A 17,275-nucleotide genomic window follows, 5' to 3' on the forward strand; every position below is an offset into this window, starting at 1 on the left:
AGCGCTCACAAAGAGGGGAAGCCCGGGTGCATTGTCTATCAACTAGTATTCTCAGAGCCATTCTGATATCATGCATAAGCTTCATAAACAAATAAGGAAGTCATGTATTCCAGCCCCATTAGAAGCAGGTAAAGAAGGAATGTTTGCCACATGGAAAAATGGCAAAATCGGTGGTGAAACAAGTGTTTTCAAGCTATAGAAAATAAGTCAAAGCTGAAAATTGGCTTTAAGTACATTGTATTTACAGTTATGAACAAGAATTCATGCATTTTAGTCACAGCTATTTAATAATGACATTTTGAAACACTGATCAGTTTATTGTAGAGTAAGACCACCAAACTATTCACATTGTAAGTGCTTGGTGGAGTTTGAGGAGTTTAGCAAAAGATTGTTTACATTTATATTCCTTGCCAATTCTTGGCTGAATTATTTGAGTCTGGCAGTTTGATGTACTTTATCATAAATATAGGTCCAAATCCTGACATGCACAGGAGCAGCAGCATAATAGATGGCATTGTTGAAGGCCTGTATTAGTTTAACAATACTTCAAGATATTTTCCTGAAAATTTCTTGTTCTGGAAAAGTATCTACCTTCTCTGAAGTCTGAGACCCAAATCCAGAGGTAGCTGGCGTGAACTGTAAAGCCAAAGTGAAAGAAATGCATCTTTACGCAGTACAATGGCAGCTGATGTTGGGCTATTGTAAAGTAGTCCCACCTCTTACAGTGTCTTCTGTTATGAACCCTTTCCCTTCCCAAACCCAGTTTCTTCTCATATCTGTAACTGGGAACATTTATAATTTGAGTCTCTGAAGAGTATCAGATATCACCAAATCTGTTTCTCAAGAGCATAAAACATGTTATTAAAAAGAAACTGCACTGAATTATATATGGAACAGTAAAAGAAAGTTGACTCAGTAAAGCATCTCATTGCTTTTTGTTTGAGCTTTACAGCCCCCGTCAGATAAAAAAAGCAAAGCTTAATATTTCATGTTTCATGATGGGTACATTTCACTGTTTTTAGTTCTATAAAACTTTCCATGGTTTATTCTTAAGTCATCTCAGTACTGCTGGTATGCACGGTGGATAAAAACAAGGACAGTCTAATGATACATTACAAATAGCTGGTTAACCAAGAACCAATTTTGATTCTGGACTGAGGGTTTAAATATTCTTGACATCAAGCAGACAGAATGGAAGAATTCTGCAAACATTTAAGGGCTATTTCACATTCCTCATTCAAGTAAAACTCCGATATTTGAGAGCTACAACTTAGCAAGGTGTATTGAGTAGTGTCCTAAGCAGACATCCATGGATGCAATGCGTGCACACACACAAAAATCTTAGAGTATGTGATTCTTACAACTACCAAGGTCATTCTTCTGAAATGTTATGAAGCACCCAAACTTAGTATCACAATTTAAAATTGACCTCAGACTTCCTTTACTTTAGTAAGTTCTCACCCATAATCTATATTTAAAATCCAGCATAACAAAGGTCAAAAACAAATACTGATATTTTCAACCATAACATCTCAGGTATTTTGACAGTTTTTAGACATTATTACAAGCATAACAAGTCATAGAAAGGGCTTGTTTAAACATGATTTTATTTCCTATTTATTCTGGAAATAAGAGCATCCACACATGGCGTTAATCAGGGATAACTCCAAGTGTAGATAAGCCCTAAACAAAGCTTTCATGTAACTTAGACACATTACCCATCAGGAGACAAAAAATGGTAAAAAGGCTCTTGTAGGCAGATATGTTAATCTAGTTTCTCTATCCAAGTCAGAAGAGAGTTATAAATGTTAATGGACAATTTAAGAGTGAAATGTTATGGTATGTACTGAACTCAATTATCTAATCATACAAACGGAGTTTGATTCATCACCAGATCTACACTATTCTAAAAATTAGAGCAAGACGACATCTTTGTATTCTTTAATTATCTAATGTTTATGTGCAGGTTAATCTTTACTTGCCAGAAGACAAATTTGTTTGCTATAATCCATAAATTTCTATTTTGTTTTCCAATATGAATCCTTTAAAATGCAACCAAAAACAAACAAACAAAAAAACAAAAAACAAAACAAAAAAAACCACAACCCAAACATGATTACAGACGTTTATCATTCAAGAGCTGGTTTAACAAATTAAACTTTTCAAATACAATACATTGGTTTCCTGAGATGGCTAAAACTCATGTTTCACTTATTTTACACTAGAATTAACAAAAAATTGTGCACAAAATCAAAATTTAACCACAGAATATAAGCATTATATTTACAGAATATAACTAATTACTTCTTTGCCAAGTACACCTTAACAAAAAAGTCCTAAAATAATTTTTTTACATTACAAACCAAGGATTTACAAAGGTTTTTGTTTTTTGTATTTCCACACTTCATTTTAAAAACGTTGAAACATAAAAAAATACCACTTCCTAAAGGAGTTAACAATAAAAGTTAGGGTAACAATCTGGCATGGAAGAGGTAAATAAATGGAAACCTGTTTTAACAGACACAAATCAATCGCTGGTGATTAAAGAACACTTTGTTCTTCAAAGCTGGTAGGCACTTCCATGTAGCCAGAAATGTATATTATCCACCACTACTTTCCCCTCCCCGATACATAAAAATATCCAATGCAGTAAAAAGAAGTCAGATAAAAGGGTGGACATTTGTTCAAATAAAAGCATTAGCTAGGGTCTTGATTACTGTTCATTTTGTGTAGGTTTAAAGATTTTGTCCCAAAGTTTTCCTGACAGATGGAGTTATTTGGCTTTTAGAAATGTTAACTGAAATACCTCCCTTTTTTACCAGTATATGTTGTTTGCTCACTGCTGTATTGTTGGTTTATGTCTGTAACAGAAACTGGCTCTAGGCCAGCCCATGGGTCCTCAAGCATTGAAGGTCTGTAATAGTTTTCCACATCATTAGACACTCTTTTCCCTCTGCCATGCGCTGTACCAAATGGAGTAGATGTCCTGGGTGATCCCTTTGGAAGAAAACCATCAGGTAAAGAAACATTTAATAGACTAATTAAAACGAAAAAAGTTTTCCTCTAATGTAGCAGACCTTTCAAATTCCATCTGCTAGTGATAATTACCACTGCCCTAGAGTATCTTCCTCAGAAGAGTTTAGTTTATGTATCAAGGTTCATCACAATATTTTCTTGGGAACGGTGATGTACCATTATACAAGAGTAAGCTTGTCTAAAGTAAATGTTCACTTCATACCTGTATGTAACTGCAGAAAAAAACAACCGAGACTACTTTTAAATAAACTACACAGTCCTGAAACAGGTCTAATTTAAAAGCTAGGCAACAAAACAAAGAATAGATTAAGCTTGGAAAGAGTTTACAAAGAACCATTTACAAACAGCAAAATCTAGACACCACAAAGTATTTAAGGGCTGAGGGTTTAATCTGTGCTGTACAAAGCAAAGACACAGTTAACCCAAAACACTTACAGTAAAGAACATTGTATTTGGGTTAAACCAGTTGTTTTTCAAGTTCTACATAAAAGATTCCCTTCTTTAGATAACCAAATGTGGGTATTGTTGCTATATAAATCTGTTAATTAAATGCAGCACAAACTGTTTACAATGGACTAATTATTTGTCTGTTGGTGCTTTTGAGACTTGAATTTTGTCAAAGCAGAGACAAGTTACGTTAATTATTCTCAGTGACTACTGTTGCAAGTACATAACCTAAGAGAACTATAACAAAGATTATACTTTGTGAATCTGACAGCATGGGTATTGTTAATTTCATACTTTCCTCTGTAAACTTAGTTTCCTTTTGTATAAATGTAGGTCCTTCACACAGCAACAGATAAGATTTTAAACTCTCAAATTTGGCAGGAAAAACTTGGAACCAGACAAACTGCTCAGGGATGGTCTAAAACAGGGATCGGCAACGTTTGGCACGCGGCTCGCCAGGGTAAGCCCCCTGGAGGGCCGGGCTGGTTTGTTTACCTGCTGCGTCCGCAGGTTTGGCCGATCACGGTTCCCACAGGCTGTGGTTTGCTGTCCCAGGCCAATGGGGGCTGCGGGAAGCGGCGCGGGCCGAGGGATGTGCTGGTCGCTGCTTCCCACAGCCCCCACTGGCCTGGAGCAGCGGACCACGAACAGTGGGAGCTGCGATCGGCCAAACCTGCGGACATGGCAGGTAAACAAACCGGCCCGGCCCGCCAGGGGGCTTACCCTGGCGCGCCACGTGCCCAAGGTTGCCAATCCTTGGTCTAAACAATGGCACAGAAATTATGTATCTAAAGATACCAGACAGCAACAAGTTTTCCTTCCATACAGAGATGGTCCCTACACCTAGCCTCCGAGGAGGAAGAACTGAGGATGTTGGGGACCATCCATCCTCTCCAAACCTCAATTATAAAAATCTGGTGGTGCAAAGGGGTGCACAATAGGTAAGTTTTTTTCCAGAGAGCACCTGAAGTTTTATGGCACTGGAGGTACATCCCACAAATGGGAATATGCAGAAGCCACCTTGATTTTTTTCACCCCAATTATTCCTCCATGTCATCACAATTAAATTATATGGATATGACTAGGATCTCACAAACAGAAGAATGACTACAAGTAGAGAAGTAGAAAAACAGTGATGCCACAATTTTCATCTCAGTGTACCCAAGTCATAAGAAAAAGAATATATAAACACAAGAACACCTGTTATATTTCACAAAGCCTTCCATGAGACATTAGTAGATTTACAAGTGTTTCCTAGACCAAGCCAATAAAAACTAGCAAAAAAGACTGGCATTAAGAGACACTCATTTAAGCATGCATATTAAAAAGCAAAGCTGTGTATTCTAGACTTCAGAAGACTGATCAAAGAAAGAGATGCTTCACTTCACTAAAATGTTGTAATCTAATTTAGTGGTTATAACACTGCTCCCAATCACCACACTCGGGAAATCTTTATTCTTTTTGTAACATTCTACTTATAATTTTCAGCATTCAGAAGACAATTAATTTATCCAAACTCAAAAACTCTGACACTGGATTTGTAGTAAATATTTTGAAGAGATGATTGCATTGGAGTAGTGTATTTAAAATTCTAACGGGCTCATTTAGACATGAAACTCAATTTGGAATAAGGTGGGCTGTGAAGTTAGAAGGCATTAGTTATTCCTGCCTAACTCCATGTGTTGATGCTTTTTTGGAATAAGAATCCCGTTTTGAAGTAAGCTCATTTGGAATAAAGCACTCATTCTGGAAGAGGAGTTTCCACACATTGTTAATCACAAATCACTATTCTGAAATAACTCCCTATATATGTAGATGTTCATATCTTAAAATATTAACCATGACAAGTATCTCCAAACCCAAAAAAGTGTTAATTCTTAATTTTATTACTGAGAAAGTGCGGGGAAAGGGAGACAAATTTCAGAACACTTAACATTATAGTGAAGCTATTCTCACATCAATCCTCCTTTGAATAGAAAACCTAAGGCTCTGTCTACACAAGGAAAACTGTCTCTAGCTGATGTGGTTTAATACCATGATTTTAAATGTGGCAATAATGCCTAGAAAGATAGCAATGGTCACTCCCATTCCCAATTTCCTCTGTTAATGCTGAAAAGGTTTAGGTGCCAGCTCAGAGGAGCCAAGGGTTTTCAACCCTTTATAGAAAGCATGATAGGATACCATTTTACCAGATTTTGCACTTCCTGTAATAATGCTGACATTTTTTGTCCCATCTCCACATTTTTCCAGCCTCCACTGATGGGGGAATCAGGGTTACCACCACTGTCAGCAATGGGACATTTCCCTGTTGGAGATGGAGCCTCTGTATTCAAAAGTCTTACTAGTCACTACTATGTCCAAACGGTTAATTAAGTTAGCATAAAAAGGTGATAATGGAAGTAGAAATACTTATGGCAGAAAACTAAGTCAAAGCTAAGTAAAGAGAAAGTCCTATAGTTAGATAGGGACAGGCATTTATTCAAACTGTTTTGAAAATTAATATAATTATAACAAATCTATACTTAATACTATTTCCCGTTACGCTTTTTTTAAAAAAAGGTTATGGTAACTGAGGGTGCAAATTCAACTGTCCTCATTTTTAGTGCTTGAAAAGCACAATATTAGGTGTTAAGTAAAAAAATCTAACAAACACTGTTAATAAGAATTGCCTTTTCTAAGTCCTGTTTCCAGACAAAAGATTTTAGATGGTTTTTCTAGGTCCCTAAACTTGAGGATATCAGTAGTATTACAAACTTTAGAGATTTTTATGTGTATGAGCAATGATGGGTTTACAGGAAGGAGAGAGAGAGAGAGAATATTAGTCTCTCCAATGGTAACACAAACTTTTGAACAGACAATGGAATCAAACTGCTCAGTACTCGTCATTTTCTTCCCAGAAATCATTATGAAATAGCTTTCTCCTGAATGCAGGGGTCTTATCTATTAGAGACTAAGTTGTAGGGACACAGTCATGAGTAGTTACACTTTGCCACAATATAACTTCTTTCCCATGTCTATTTATGTACTCTGTACTTGTGCAACTCAAAGAACAGTTAAATTTAGTTACGGTACTTTTCTAAATATTTTTAGTATCTATCAGTATGAAGTTTAAGATCAATTGTTAACTGTCCCCTCCATACCTTTTACTCATGTTAGATTTCAATCCCTTCCTCCACTGCAAATTCCTACCTTTTATTCATTTACTCCACAAAGAATACATGGTGAACAAAATAACTTGACCAACAATTTTACAGAAATTCAACAAACTATCCATAGTTTCCAATGCTGTAAGCATAGTCCCATGTCAATAACCACTCTGAAAAGGCAAAACCAGAGTGATTTAGCATGAAGACCCATGCACAGCTTATCAGGCACTTTTAGTAGGAATAGAAATAGGTTTTCCAACTGAGCTGAAAACAAATACTAATTTCAGTAGTTACTGGGAACTGTATTTTGTATGGCTTTAACACTGTTCACTTTCTACCTGATTAAGTTGATAAAAAAAAAAAAGTAGTAAACCACTGTTTGGTGGAGTGTTCTCTATACCTACATATCAGCTATTGGGACTATGACTGTAGCATTTCTATAGTGCATGTGCGTTCTGATAAAGTTAGTTCTGTATCCCCCCCAACTTTTGTTTTTAAAGACAAAGCTTAAGTTATGAACTACAAAAGTTATGACATTGCTAGGTAAGAAATATTTCACCTGCACAGGTGTTACTTTAACTATTAGCCCCATACAGAAACTAACTACAATTCAGAGATTAGCATAGTGATTCATCACTTTAAAATTGGAAGTTGAAAACCACAAAGCATTATTGAGACAGTATTTCACGTCTCTATTTTAAAGTTCCTTTTGTAACTAGGAAAGATTTTCAACTCTGTTTGAAAACAATTTTTTTAGTCATTTTAGCAGCAACCTATGCTTGACTGTACCCAATCTCCCAATTATGTCAACTCCTCAAGTAAGAGGTCCCGGCCAAAGTTACAAACATTCAAATTCATCTTAGCTCTTAAAAAACAAACTAAAAACAACTTGGTAAAGTTGAGACCGGGGAAAAAGCTAACTTAAGGAAGGAGAGAGATGAGTTTGAATGCTTTCTTATCCCGCCCCCTCAAATGCCAGGGCAGGAGGGGAGAGAATGTTCCTGGGGTTCTTGTCTCTTTCCCAGCCCCAAAGGGCCTGGAAGTGGATTCTGCTTTGCGTCAGTTTCCCTCCCTTTCAGAAAATGTGGAAAGCGTTGGCTGTGTGAATCAGTCTCTCTCCTCCCTCTAGTACAGAATGAAATGCATCCCCACCCTGTATTACACTAGTCCCTCTTTTCTGGGATCTGGGGAGGGAGCCTAAGGGGGGGCGGAAATTGGGGAGGGGGGGGCTGCTGCGTGTTTCAATCCGCCATTAATCTCCTTCCCACACGCGCACGGCGCCCACGCACCGAGGCACACAGCAGCCCCTCCCGCTGTCCAGGGCAGCTCCCCCTCCCATACCTGGTAGTATCTCTGGGAGCCCCGCGGCGAGGACTTGTATTGCTGCGGATGATGCGGCGGACGCTGCTGGGCCGCGGCCGGGGGGATGCTGCCGTAGGGAGCCGAGTACCTGGGGCTGGCACTCTGCGGCCTGCGCGGGCTTTGACCCCCCGGGGACGGGCTCCCGAACCGCCCGCCGCCGCCGTGGAAGTTGTGGCCTCGGGGCGAGTAGGGCCGGTGGCCGTACGGCGGTGTGTGGTGGGGGCTCCCGTAGCCCCGCGGGGAGGGCGGCATAGGGCCCCCGCCGGAGGGAGGGCTCCGAAACCCGCCGCCCCAGGGCCCCCCGCCCGGGTACGGGGGCGTGGGGGGGCGGAAGCTCTGTCGGTGCATGGCCCCGTTCCGGCTCCCGCTGCGGCCTCCGAACCCCGAGCCGGGAAACGAACGAAAAGTGCGCAACCGCCCCTCCTAACCGCCAGAGACACACGGCGCGTGCGCGCGCGGCGTGCTGCGTTGCTGCTAGCTGGGGCCCGACGCGCCCTGTGCCGCGGCCAGGAGGTTCCGGGTTCGGAGGTTCCGGCGAGGCAGAGAGGGAGGGGGGAACAGAATGCACCACACCAGCGTTTCCCCCAGCATCAGGGCACTCCGGGCACCGCGGTCCCTGGGGAGGAGGCGGCAGCAGCTGCCAGGGAGGAGGCACCCAGCAGGGTGGGTGGGCAAGGTTTGGCTGAAGACACCGAAGGTGAAGCTCTCCTCTTAGGAGAGGGCCCCTCGTGTTCTCACTGCTGGCTCCGCATGGACGGTGACGTCCCATCCCCAAGCAGACTGTAGCCATTAACCCACCTTGGGTTCCAGGCAGGGTAGTGCCTTGTGGCTGGGCCTACCCAAACAGCTGTGTTTTATCAATTTGACTAAATATAAACATCAGAGGCACTCAGATCAACCCCTGTTTTGAACAGATTTAGGAAGGAAAAAGGACCAGAGGGAGAGCTCCCTGGCTTGGGTAGGCATCGCCACTCCGGCTTCTCCTTGGCTGGTGCACTAAGAGCTTCCCCCCTCCTGTTTCAATCTACTTTAACCACTGGTTCAAAATAAGATCCCCTCTGCCCTAGTGGGTTTCCTCAGGCTTGGTTCCACTTGATGGAAGTTCAGTGCCCCTGGCTCTTCCAGATTACTTTCTCCTAGTAGGGCTCAGGTACCCTCCTCTCTGGTCTTTTGGCTGCACAGATCAGCTTGTTGTTTTTTAAAGTGATAGTCTTACCAGTGCAACCCAATCTTCACAGTATTTATCCTTGTCCTTTCAGACATGCTTTGATCAGTGAAATAGTTAACAATATTGATATTTAAATTATCACTGGGAATCTGAGGTGTGAACTACCCTACTGAGTTGAATGGGGCTGCTCCCATATCAGAGCTATTGTTTCAGGCTCTGCAGATTCAGGGCCTGTCTACACTTGAAATGCTACAGCTGCACTGCTGAAGCACTTCAGTGTAGACACTATTCTTATATTGAAGGGAGGAGCTCTCCCATCTGTTGGCAATCCACCTCCCCCAGAGGGGGAAGCTAGGTCAAAGAATTCTTTTGTTGAGCTACCATGGTCTATATTCGGGGTTAGGTCAGTTTAACTACGTCATAAAATCATAGGGTTAGACGGGACTGCGTCCACAAGGGTCATCTAGTCTAACCCCCATCCAAGACATAACTTCATTTCAGTGTTATGGTGGCTCTTTAATGTAGGTTAAATTAATGGAGAAGTGTAGCCCTTTTATATAAACTGTCCAAGATTCTAGCATTGCTTTGAGAACTAGGCCTCAATGCTGTGCTCTGTGTGGGTGGACCAACGCATAGCCCCATTTCTACTTCAGCACGAGCACCTATAACTTTTTTATTACCTGTCATTTAGGTGTTAAAATTTGCAATGTTGAAGTTAATTTAATCTTTTGCATTTTTTAAAAGAGCTAAGCAAAAAGAAATTACAAATACAAGCCATAAATTGCTGCATTTTATAAACCAACCGTGCAGAATACCATTTCAAACCAAAAAAAAGTAACATAACCTGTTTACCTCAATGAAGTTTAAATTATGCTCCACATGAAAGAGGTCCTAACTTTACAACCTAGTTGAGACTGTATTAAACTAATGCCTTGTTGATTAATTTCCCCCCAAATAGCTCAAATTATTGATTTCCAACAAAATACTTGTGGGAATCTGCAGCAGATATGTTCTGTGACAGGTTTACCTACCTATTTATGTGTCTACCAACATACTTATATGGTTTCATCACTGTAATACTTGAATGCCTCTCAAATACGTAAAAGTACAAATAACAGTAACAAACTTTGTTTCCCACCCTGTACAAGAAGCTCTGAAAGTTGCTCAACAAAAGTATGCTAGAGTTTAAACTTGGTAAATTTTCTCTGGAAAAAAATAAGATACATCTCTTAAATGCTAATTAAGTGCAACTGGTGGAACTCTCCTCTTATTATCCTCTGGCAACATATCCCAGAGGATGATCATCAGTTTCTAGGGCAGTAAGGAATTTCCTTCCTTACTGGGGGAAAAGTATAATACATTTGTGAGCTATATATTGTAAAGGACACTCTGGTAACCTTATGATGGATGCCTTACAAATGCATGGGATGAATATGCCAACTCTAGTTTTACACCAAGTAAATTAGTACAAGAGGGATTCTCCCCAACTATTTGCTCAACCAGGCAGAATAAAACTTCACAGCATGGGGCAAAATTTATGCCACTCTGGGTTTACGTGAAGCAGCAGTGCTCAGTCTGAAAAGGATTTAGCAGAGGGGTAATACAGAACAAAAATTGCTCCCCTGGGAGCAAAATGTACTAGAAAGCCACCTACGTCCCCATCTTCCCTAGAAGAGTAAAGCAATAAACCATAGTGAAACAAAGGCTGAGAACTCCCTGACCGTGACTGAGGTTGAGAGTTTTCCCCACAAGCCTGAACCCTAGTCTCCCACTCCTGAACTTCCCACTACCACAAGGAAAGGTGGTCTCATTGTCGCACTCACAGAGAAGGCACCAGGAGACATTTAGCGTCGCGCTTGCGTATTCCACATAGCTGGGAACATTTTCACTCTCCGAGAAAAAATGGGAGAGACATTGAGAACTACGCCTGCGCGGTGCGAAAGGGTGGGAGAATTTCCGTGTGGAAAGGGTAGACTGGAAGCAGCGTAGCACTGCGCCTGCGCAGTATACGGGACTGGGCACATTTTTCACACACACAGAGGTGGGAAGGGGCCGAGTCAAATCGGACCCTGACGCGCCTCCTCCAGTCCTTTTCCCCGAGTGCCTGCGGCTCTGATAGCGGTCGCTATTGCTCGCAGTGAGTCAGTCCTGTGCCTCGGTACGTAGCCTACGGTGCCTCTGAGACGTGTGATTGTCCCGGCTCGGGCTGACAGCCGCAGCAATGCTGAGCGCTGTGCTGCGAAGAAGGAGTTGCTCCTGTGTCAGGCGCAGGAGGAGTCTGTGCCCCACTCTCCCTAGCAGCAGTGGCTACCTTGTCTCGCCCCTCTGCCCTAGCCCTCTGAGAATCCTCTCCTCACCTAGCAGCAGCAGAGGGGTGCAGGGAAGCTCTCTCCAGCCAGGTAGTCACTTCTTTTAAACTCTTAATTTAATAAACCACTTGTTTTATCTGGCCTGGACACCGTGGATCGTGTGTATCATGTAACACGTGCGCAGGGCGGTGGAAATGAATCAAAGTCCAGGAGAAGTTTTACTTAAAAGTATCTCAGAGCAAGCGTCTCTTCATACTATTATTATTTATGTGTACAGGTGAGAGATCTTTGCCAAACAACCAACATGTTTCCTGCCCCAGCTATCTTAGTTTAGAAAAACACAAGAAAAACACAGCCAGAGCTGGATGATAAGGGACAAGCCAACATAAATATTTGCTTGGTTGAGAATTACGCTATACGTGTGATGTGCTATAATAATGTCGTTCATTCCCCAAAGGCGCTGAGAGCGCCACACACACAAACACTGAAATGCAACTGCCTCTAGGGCTGCAGATAGCGAGGGAAACTTCTGCTCTTATGAAAAATATGATGGGATATTTTAATGTCCATGCAGGGCATGAGAATATGACACTAATAATATCTGTCAACGATAGCAGACTGAATTCACATAGATTTCTAGATCGTTTTCTTTGTCCCCTAGCATTTTAAGGATTTTTTTTTAAAGTTTATCTGAAATTGGACTTGACTCTACACTCGTGCTGCAGCATTACTAAAACCATAACTGTCCTGATTGCAAATGATTATTTTTTTCTAAATGAAAATGTACATCTGGCTTTGGGGTATAATTTTCCACAGTGGCTGAGGAAGAACTCAAAAGGTTCTGATTCTAATGCAGACTTTCCAGGGTGGTCAATGAATGTATGCAGGTGGCAAAAAAATAAAGGGAGAATCATGGGGCGGGGCTGGAGCCCAAGAAGAACTAATTATCAGACTACTAACAGCAATATATAGAGAATGTGTTATGCTTTTTAGTTCACTTACAAAAGCTGTTTGTTTCCATTTTATGGGCAAACAACCCATTTTGTGAGCCTCTTATTATTTAACAAAACTTTTCACTGTTTGCTGATTTCATAATGGATTCACTCTCTCCTTTCCTGCAAGCTCTATTTTTATCTTTAATTAAAAAAGCCTACTTTCTGGTGGCCATTTAATAAGCAGAATTGATTTGCTCATTTTCTAATCCGTTTCAAATACCAAATACAAATATAAGCAGCTGAACTGGAATGATCACGCCACAGCAGTAGCTTGTACTTTCACTATTCATCCAAATTGATTGCTGGTGTAAGTGTGTGCATTGATGCTGCATCTACTTACACAATGAGTAAATGTGGCCACTGGAGGCAGTCTGCATGAATGAGAGAATATATCTACTTTGCAATTCGGTAGAGGAGGGCTTGATTCTCCTCACTTGCCCAGATATAAATTAGAAGTAATTTAATTGAAGACAGTGGAGCAGCATTGGTGTAAAAGTGATGTGAGAGAAGAATCAGGCCTACAGAATGCTTCCTTTTGTCCCCTTTCTCCTATATTTGCCTCTGTTTTAAAATATAAAAGAAAACTTTAAGATTTTCAGGATTAAAAGTAGTACAAATCAATTCTACCATGAAATAAATTCTGTTTTTTTTTGTTAATGTTGTTATAAGCTACGTTAACACACCTGACACGATCCTGCCTGTGTAAAGTGTACTAAATGTAATGTGGGAGACTCTTCAGTTTAAAATACCCTCAGAGTCTACAAAGTTTGAGTGGGCCTGATTATTTTTTTCTCAATCAGAGCTACTTGTAATAGAGGTCCATGTGTTTGTCCAGTTTATTATAGGAATAAACAATCTGCAAATATGGTATAGCTACACCTGAGAGAGAGGAATTCTTGCACTAGTTGAGCTATAGGCTTAGTTCAATAAAAGGCAAAGTTGGTACTATTTGATTTACTTAAGAAATCAATAACTGTCACAGGAGAGGATGAAGATGAGGGATGATACTGGGATAGTAGGACTCGGAATGATTTTGGCAGTGTTCACATGACTAGTGTATTAGAACTATTATTTCTCTGGTGATCAAGTGGGTATAGATCGAGTGTATCATGTAAAATCAGTCTGCAGCTCATTGGCTTACTATCAGAAACCAAAACTGAGGCATCATGTAAATTCATAGATGATTAGGCAAGAGTAGTTCCGCTCACTGGCATTGCTTCTGAAACTTTCTGAACCAAGCTTTTGATCTACCTTCCACAGACCTTCCCCTTGCCTCTATTTCTCTGTCATTGGGACAACACCCCTATTCAACTTCCCGTATCTATTGTCCAACAGACCGCTTTTCCCAGAAACACCTCTGCACTTTCTCCTATGCTGACCCCTACTCCAGTGGGGCCATGGTCATTGATTGGGGTTCCATATTAATACCGTAATATGAATGATATGATAATAATGGGGACTCATTCTCTTGTTAATTATGGCTTTGTGTAAATGCATATTTTAACAGGTGAAATCTAAATACTTTGCAGACTTCCCTTAGAGAGTCTGAGGGGACTCCTAAAGGACTGTCAACTACAGCTGCAGAACTTTTTGAGTCTGGAAGTGCCTTTAATTGGGAAACTACTGTTGCTGTGGTAGTGTATGTATGAGAAAGGGAGAAAATCAGGCTCCATATGGTCTGTGGCATAGTGAAGAGATTGCGAGTTTTAGAGAGGATGGAAAGAAAGGCAGACTTTTTGTCATCTGCAGATGCTCTAATAAAGTTCTGTTCTTCTGTAATGCCCTGATTCAGCACTTAAAACACACTTAAACATATGCTTACCGTTAAGCACGAGAGTAGTCAGTCTTAATGTAGTAAATAGGACAACTTACCTGCTTAAAGTTAAGCATATGGTTAAATTCTTATCATCTGGGGCCTAAGTGAGTTTACAGATGGAGGGCTGATTAAGCGTCATCAAGCTATGTGTGGCTTTATTGAGGTTGTCCCACCAAGTATTTTATATTGATATCCAGCATAATTACTAGTAAACTATTTTGCAACCTCTCCAGTATTTACAGTGAAATACAACAGTACTAAACATGTGTACCTGACTTCCTGTGTTTAAGATGAGCAAAACAACTATGAGGCAAATATTTAGACAGACATTTTTTTTGTAAATGCTGACTAGTCTGCATATCACACTTCCTCATGGCAACAACAACAGTAACAACAAAAAAACAAACCACCCAAATCCCTCTGGAGAGATTTGTAATAACTGAGGAAAATGTCTTACAATTGAAGACACTATTTTTTCATTGAGTGCATTGTGATGAATTAAAATATTTGAGCAGGGGCCTTAAATTCCCAGTCCATCCTAATACTCTGTGTGCATGCTTTGTAACTGAGGGCTAGAGAGAAAGTGAGACTGTCTTACAATACTTTGTCTTTTCCTCTTGTTTGAACAAGTACATGAGTAAAGATGAGTTCCTCCTGGCTAATGCTATGTAACCTTTCTTGTTTTAACAGAGGTCTGATTTTTATTTATTTATTGAAATTGCTATGGCATTTATCACTATAGTAGCTGAACATCTCACTGATATTAATGAATACACCTCACAACATCCCTATGAGGTAGTGAAATATTATCTCCCATTTTACAGACGAGTTAAGTGATGTGCCCAAGATCACCCAGAAGATCTGTAACACCTGTGACCTAGACTGCATGTCCCCTTGGGGTTTAATATCCTTCATATAGTTTTCAGCGATGGTCATGGTTGGAAGGAAAAATATGTGTGAATAAATTTCTTGAGCATATATTTACCATCATGAGTGCTATCAGACAGAACAAATATTTTCTTGGTTTGTGCTCATCTGCTTCAGTTTTCAAGTGCCTTTTAAAATGTGAAGACACACTTTTTGTGTGTGTTGTAAGTGCTGACCCTACTTTTGATTGTCAGCATAGGTCAAACAACTCTGCAGCTGGGGAGTCATTACTTCATGTCAGTCTGTTATCCATTAGTTTTAATTCATATATCTTCTTGACACTGACTGCTATGAGTTTATTGAATCTTTCTACACAGGCTGCTGCTTATCAGCTTAATGTCTATGTATGTAACAGGCACTTTTAAAAATAACAAAATAACAGTATATTGTAGTGTTCTAAGGGATTTAAAATAGGCTCTACAATACTATTTTATATCATGCTTTACAAACAACTGATTTTATATATCTGAAGCTGCTGTTATCCCTATTTTATGCAATGTGGGTAACAAGGCAGAGTGTGATACAGCAGATATTTCAGACTTCCACGGAGAGACATTAGTCTCCTTAAAAAAAGAGGTTCACAAATAAAATATTGTTTTCTCTTTCTTACCAGGTGCTAATAAGGTGAAGCCGCTAGAAGGTGTGAGAATTCTTGATCTAACAAGGTTTGTGTTTGCTGTTTGTAGTTCAGAATAGTTTTCTGAGATTCAAATGCTGTGATAGAACAACTACGAAAACCCACTGCTTTTTAATATTGCAGGGTACTTGCAGGACCCTTTGCAACAATGAATTTAGGAGATCTAGGAGCAGAAGTTATTAAAGTGGAAAGACCAGGTAAGGTTTCTTAATATAATCAGACTGAGGATCAGTTTAATCATTAGTTGTCTATGTACTTTTGAATATTTTTTTCCCTCTGTGCTGTTTTAAGGGGTGCCCTGCAATCCTTGGAGGCACTTTGATTTATAGTCAAGGCCCATTAGGGGTTTGGGGAGCACAGTCTGGGCTGAACATATAAAATGCAATTCCCTTGCCTGCTTTTCTCCCCCTCCCACCCTGCGGAAGTGAGGAGAAAGAAAATGCTGGTGTGTGTCTGTCTAGGCCCTTGGAAAACTTTAATTTGTTAGCTATTACTTTGCAGCCTATAGGTTTTGACTCTTTTTTGGGGCCCTGTGGATATCATTCTATTTCCAGTTTCCTTCAGACTCACAGGTGGAGAACTAGTTGCTGGCATACTTGCTGGTCTAGTTACTGGAGCTTCTCCTGTCAGTTTATTCTAAAAACTGTAATTTAGTGGTAAGTGTAGATAAGTTTTTTGTTCAGAAGTAACTTATGGCCTTAAGTCTTCTAGGAAGGATAAGGGCATGAGAAGTCTGAAGTTCTAAGATCAAGTCCTTTTTGGGTTATGAATTCAGAAAATAATGTTAATCCACTTAGCAAAAGACTTCAGACATGAAATGTACATTATCTGTGACTCGAAATTTAGATTGTTTTCTTTTAAATTATTTAGAAAGATTCTCCTTTGGCCTCAGACTAAGTATTTTTGGCCTAGGGAGTTTTCTTTATCACATGAAAAGGCTTTTAAAATAGGGTTTAGGGAAAAAGTGCTGCAGTCTGAACTATAATGTCATGACAAACAGCATTCTTCCAGAAATTATCTATTATTTTTATGATTTATTTTTATTACAGGAGTACCTAGAGGCCCCAGTCAGGGAGCAGAGCCTCACTGTGCTAGGTGCTGTACACACATTTAATGACAAGATTGTCCCTGCCCCAAGAAGTTTATAATCTCATTATAGGACAAGAAATATAGTTATTTCTAATTGTTTTTTCTATACTGTTATGACCCTTACATATTGTTGGTGGCTTCAGAGGATAGCTGCAGGCTACTAGTTAAAACACATGCTTTGCTCTACCTGCAAAGCCAATTGTGAATAAGGCAGCTTATTTAAAACAGACAGACAAAAAAAAGGTAAAAATTAGTACAAGAGTCAGGAGGTTTGGGGCCAGTGTATGCGAAATGGTTGGGGCCTATCATGCTAAATGGAATTGTTTTGAATCCAGAATAGGTT

General features: G+C 40.3%; 2 protein-coding genes across 10 annotated transcripts in view; one reads left to right on the forward strand and one right to left on the reverse strand.

Moving 5' to 3' along the window:
- Positions 1-220: 220 nt before the first annotated feature.
- Positions 221-8,470, reverse strand: MPLKIP (M-phase specific PLK1 interacting protein). The gene is made up of 2 exons (XM_005287334.5): positions 7,971-8,470; positions 221-2,997 (listed from the first exon to the last, which is right to left on the reverse strand). The coding sequence occupies exons 1-2, from the start codon at positions 8,337-8,339 to the stop codon at positions 2,794-2,796; spliced, it is 573 nt and encodes a 190-aa protein (XP_005287391.2). The 5' UTR covers positions 8,340-8,470; the 3' UTR covers positions 221-2,793.
- Positions 8,471-10,967: 2,497 nt separating this feature from the next.
- SUGCT (succinyl-CoA:glutarate-CoA transferase) overlaps positions 10,968-17,275 on the forward strand; it is a 488,382-nt gene continuing 482,074 nt past the window's right edge. For 7 of the 9 annotated variants that reach the window (XR_010598405.1, XR_010598406.1, XM_065583830.1 and 4 more), the window contains exons 1-3: positions 10,968-11,558; positions 15,820-15,871; positions 15,967-16,040. Coding sequence is in view for 7 of the 9 variants with exons in the window: in XM_065583830.1 (XP_065439902.1) it covers positions 11,381-11,558; positions 15,820-15,871; positions 15,967-16,040 (304 nt within the window). In the remaining 2 variants the exon portion in view is untranslated. The remainder of the gene's footprint in view (positions 11,559-15,819; positions 15,872-15,966; positions 16,041-17,275) is intronic. The other 2 variants (XM_065583834.1, XM_065583835.1) reach the window with 2 other exon arrangements.

This window comes from Chrysemys picta, chromosome 2 (genome assembly GCF_011386835.1).
Source record: "Chrysemys picta bellii isolate R12L10 chromosome 2, ASM1138683v2, whole genome shotgun sequence".
NCBI classification, from domain to species: domain Eukaryota; kingdom Metazoa; phylum Chordata; order Testudines; family Emydidae; genus Chrysemys; species Chrysemys picta.